The 5,199-nt window shown below is 27.9% G+C and overlaps 1 protein-coding gene across 1 annotated transcript; it reads left to right on the top strand.

Moving 5' to 3' along the window:
• The first annotated feature begins 2,757 nt into the window (after positions 1-2,757).
• LOC107884171 lies at positions 2,758-4,375 on the top strand. Its single transcript, XM_016805738.2, has 2 exons — positions 2,758-3,453; positions 4,180-4,375. The coding sequence occupies exons 1-2, from the start codon at positions 2,984-2,986 to the stop codon at positions 4,235-4,237; spliced, it is 528 nt and encodes a 175-aa protein (XP_016661227.1). The 5' UTR covers positions 2,758-2,983; the 3' UTR covers positions 4,238-4,375.
• Positions 4,376-5,199: the final 824 nt, after the last annotated feature.

Here is a 5,199-nt window from a genome sequence, read left to right as displayed (position 1 = left end):
GAAAGAAAATTAATAATTTTCTGAGTAATGATAATAAGAGTTTATCTGTGGGGTTTATTTAGGATAAGTTTCAATTGCAAGAGTATAATAATTTGAAGGATTGAAATGGATAATAAAATGATGACCACATGAGGTCATTTTTATATTTTATATGTTAAATTTTGCCAATTTAAAATTTAAATAGAGAGTTTTACCTTTTATAGATTTTTACAGTTTGATATTAAGAGAGAATCAACAAAAAAAAAATATTATGAATTACAAGAGGATTTTGGACATTCCAGTCCTGGCGGCGGTCACGGTCGCCATATTTGAGATTCTGTTGTAATTTTATAATATTAATTCAACTTACCGGCTACCGTATTAATAATAAGTCAGCGGTTCTCAACCTTTTTATATCCGCGTACCACCTACACAGTTTGAAAATGTTCATGTACCACTTGATCAAATAACTTTTTTTTTGGTTATCAAACATTATATTTTACATGTATACGGAATTTTATTTTATTAGGAACTACAAAATGATGATAATAATATAAGCATTTAATGCATGTAAAGAATATTAAATATGTAAAATTATTATTTATATCAAATATACCAAATAAATTCTAATGTGAATGATCCATTCCATTTTTTTTTTTATAAAGAGAGATGTTCTTAGCGTACCACCTATGAGCTTTCCACGTACCACTAGTGGTATACGTGAAACCACAGATTGAGAAACGCTGCCCTAAAGTAACTTAAAATTATTATACTATTGGCACAAAAAAAAATTGTTATTATATCATACTGAAAACTGGCCTACTAAGGTAAATACCAATTTAATTGTGTTATCTTTTTAAATAATCGCCCATATAAATTTGTTATCCAGTAAATTATTTACAGAAATTGTTCCTGTTGGTGTTTTGGTAACATTTTTTTTGATAAAGGTAGATAACCTTATAAGGAATTTTGTATAACATTTTGAAATAATTTGCAAATTTTTGAGATTCTTACACTTTTTTGTCAAAATTCGAACTTTAAATTCTTATAAAAAAAATTGTGATTTATGATTTTTAATATTTTTAAATGTCATTGTAACAGTATATTAAGAGCCTTATATTAAATTGTCAAGCTATTTTACGTTACAAATACAATTTTATTGACATTCGTAGAACAAAATCTAAAAAAATTGAAAATTTATAATGTCCGTAAACAACTCAAGACAAGTTAAAATATTTTGAATATTTTATGGTGTATAGAAAATGCTAAGATAAACATTCACTCTAAATTTCATATATCCACAGTCATTCGTTTTAAAAGTTACACCAAAAACTGATTTTGCATAAAAATTCCTGTTTTTCCTTAATTTTATGTTGTTTTTCCCGGCGCTTATGAAACCTATTGGGAATTTTAAATTTTGACTTCCTGAATACACCAACTAAATTCACTTTCCCATTGAACAAGATACTGTTGAAGAAAATCGAAGCATTTTTACTGCTTCAAACCGTGACGACAGACACAAAAAAATTCTCCACTCAGAATCTAAAAATATTGTATACCTAAATAATAAACTAATTTTATAGAATATAGATTATATAGATAGTCAGATAGATAAATGAACAAAATAACACGATAAAATAAGAATAGTACCTACACATTGATAAGAACAAAATATTTTGATCCTGAAAGTGGCCATTCTATAATATATTGTTTTTATGGCTGCATACGAACTGAGTCCCAGTATAACCTTTTATGACGAATTGAGTCCGGGGTTGTTTTAGGGTATAAACCAATTGAGTCCAGTGAAATTGTAGGCATAATACTAATTGAGTCCATGTTTTAATACTAACTGAGTCCCGTAAAATTAAAAAAAAAAAAAAACATTTTCCTTCCCATTTTTACAGACTTAGGACTGTCTGCAACAAAAAATTCTACAGGTATGGTTAAAAATGTTTTTTTTTTTTTTTTTAAATATTTTATAATACAAATATATAATAATGTAGGGGTGTAATATAATATGAGTAATTTGTGTATAATTAAACATATGTAGATAATGATAAAATAACATTTTTATATTGGTAAGAATTTATGGGATAAGCATTGTACATATTCAAATCTACTTATTGTGTTCGATTGAAACAGCTGCATTTGATGGCTGATTTCTTTTTCTTTTTCTTTTATACAATTTCTTGAATTAATTATATGAACACTTCTAGTTTTTATATACGTTTCGCATTGTATATTCAACAAAATGTTTATAAATTGGTAAACACTAGTTTTGTCCACCTTTAACAAAAATAATAAGGTTACCGGAAAGTTACATTGATTTTTTATGAGCGTTTGAATTTAACATTTTTATGATATTTGATATTTATCTGTGACAATTAATGAATGCCATTAATCGATTTTTGATATTTTGTTATAATTCAAAAATTAATTGGCGTGACACTTGCAATTTGCACCAAATTATCACTTTTTATAATTTTTTCTTTTCATAGCTAACATAGAAAAATATTAATAGCAAATTTCCCACAAGTTTCTTTACATTTAACAAAAACAGTGTAGGTACGCTGTATGGTATGGTTTTAAAAATTCAGTATTTTTAAAAAAACACTCATTATTAAATATTATTTAACTTCCAATATGTGCCTATATTCAATATTCCTATATGCTTACCAATTTAGTACTTGAACAGTATAACTAAAACATAGGAATACGATTTTAATAAATAATAATAATATTATTGAATATAAATAAAAAGAACTTAGATACGTTGTCGATTTAAAAAATCTATAGAAAATATGGTTGCCATGGGTGCACCTAAGTGTTTGAAACATAAATAATTTATTTCTGTGCGTCGTGCCTGACTCAATCAGTTATATGTACTTTTTGTTACTTGAACTTTACGGATCATTTATATAATATATAAACACACAAGTCTAAAATACTTTTCGTTTAATATTATTAACTTACCGTATCAGATCACTTACCTTCTGTCGCAGCTATGGTGGAGCTACAAGTTTTGACAGATTTACCGTCCAGCGAGTTCTCAGTAACGACGCCTGTCACTGAGGAAGTTGGTGAGATCGAGGAACCGTCAAACATCTCGTCATCTTTGCCGCATGTTCAGCCGATCGAATCCGACGTGTTGCAGTCAAGTCAGACGTACAACACGGCAGAACGACAGTTTGACATTGACGAGCTTATAAACTGTTCGGAAAAACCATCGGTTCACCAGGAAAATTGTATCCAGGGTACGGTGGAAACCTGCAGTGGCTGCAGTGGAGATGCAGTCACAAACCCGACGGTCACCGCGATAATTTCCAGACACAATGTTCTCGATATCGAGTTATCTTCTGTCGCAGCCACGGTGGAGCTGCAAGTTTTGACAGATTTTCCGTCCAGCGAGTTCTCAGTAACGACGCCTGTCACTGAGGAAGTTGGTGAGATCGAGGAACCGTTAAATGCTTTAATGTAATTACCTATATTAAATTATATTATAATATATAGTATAATATAATATTATTTAGAACAATTAAAATAAAATATAATATATTATTTTAATATGATATGTATGCTAAATGCTAATATAAAATTGACAAAACAAAAAATGATAATATTATGATATGATGTGTTAGTGATAAAAAAAACCGCGAAATTCAAATGAACCAATCATAGAAGAGCGGTTCTGAGTGTACCCACATTTGCAAAATACGCGTCCGGTTGAACTTGTTCGCCGGAAAATCAGTTAAAATCCTTTTACTTTAGGATTTTAACTGATTTTAGCCGTATAATGTATAATATATAATGTAATGTATAATGTAAAATGTACCTATCATGATAAAGAAAAGAGGTATGTCAGCAACTTTGTGATACGCCATACGCATATCTGCCATATTGCTTTTCTCCACTATGTGTAATACATAGACACTGAAAATAAAATTGACGGAGAAAAGCAATATGGCTGCCAACGCCATAGGAAACATGTAAGAAATAGTGGGGATGTGCCAGCATGATTAAAATTCGGAAAGTTGATGACATACCTCTTATCTTTATCATGGTACCTATAATGAATTATAATGTATCTGTAATGTAGGTTTATTTTCTGAAAGAACGAATGTCTTAAGTTAAATGGAAAACCCTGTATATTAGTTACTTACTAAAATAGTATATTATATTTAAATATATTTTATTTTATAGATTGCTGAAAAGAGAGAAATTGTATTACAACAAAGAAGAAAAATGGCAGAGATTGTAAGAAATTGTCAAATCAGGCTCGCGTTAGAACAATTAGGAATTTCATTATGAAGCCATAAATATTATGCATTGTATTTGCCAATTTTAAGTCTATTTATTGGATTATATCTAATAGAATTAAATTTGTAAAATAGGTAAATCTGCGTATCAAAAAAAGTTATTGTATTTTAGGTACTATAAAAAATAATTATTAGTTAATAAACGTAATATTATATTCGTATATTTTTGTGCTGTACATTTTGCTCAATCTCCGGGTACACTTAAAAAAATATTGATTTAATTTGTGGCTCAATCTCCGGGTATTAAAATGTAAACAAATATATTGTACGAAGCAGGTAGTTAAAATGTGTAACAGACAATTAAAAAAGAAAACTATACGTTACATACCTAACTATGTGTTATGTAGTACATAAAGCGACTATACATACGGGCCTTAATTTTTCTATATCAATTAGCTATTAAAGGTCTTAATAATATAATATTGAGTCTATCTAATCTACCAACTAAAATATATCTATATACAAAATTATATTATCAAGAAAAGTATCAGAAATGTTTGTACTATTTTAGTATAATTCTATAAATGTCAATAATATTTTATTCGTTAGGTCAAAAAGATCGAAAATTTAATACAAGGTGCCTTATAAATTATAAGTTGTTATAGTAACAGTTGAATAATAAAGATCCATGGTCACAATTTTTTTTTTTATAAGCATTTAAATTTCAAATGTTGATCGCATTTATCAAACTTAAAATTTACAAATTATTTAGTACCGTAAAATGGGGTTACTTTGATAATTTTTTACAGTTTTATGAGAATTTTAATTTTTGTTTTATGGATAACTTCTGTGATATTAATGATAAAACTCTCAAAATTAAATCTTAGTTGCAGCTAGTTGCTCAATTTTTTTAAGTTTTAATTTTTAAATTTCTGATATTATCTCCAAAAATATCAATCTTTTT

Source organism: Acyrthosiphon pisum, chromosome A1, assembly GCF_005508785.2.
Source record: "Acyrthosiphon pisum isolate AL4f chromosome A1, pea_aphid_22Mar2018_4r6ur, whole genome shotgun sequence".
NCBI classification, from domain to species: Eukaryota; Metazoa; Arthropoda; class Insecta; order Hemiptera; family Aphididae; genus Acyrthosiphon; species Acyrthosiphon pisum.
The sequence above is the reverse complement of the archived record's forward strand: the minus strand, read 5'-3'. Positions and strand labels throughout refer to the sequence as shown.

Coding starts and splice junctions, on each gene's coding strand:
- LOC107884171 (XM_016805738.2), top strand. CDS start 2,984: ATGGTGGAGCTACAAGTTTTGACAGATTTACCGTCCAGCGAGTTCTCA. Junction 3,454..4,179: donor GAACCGTTAAATGCTTTAAT/GTAATTACCTAT, acceptor TTTATTTTATAG/ATTGCTGAAAAGAGAGAAAT.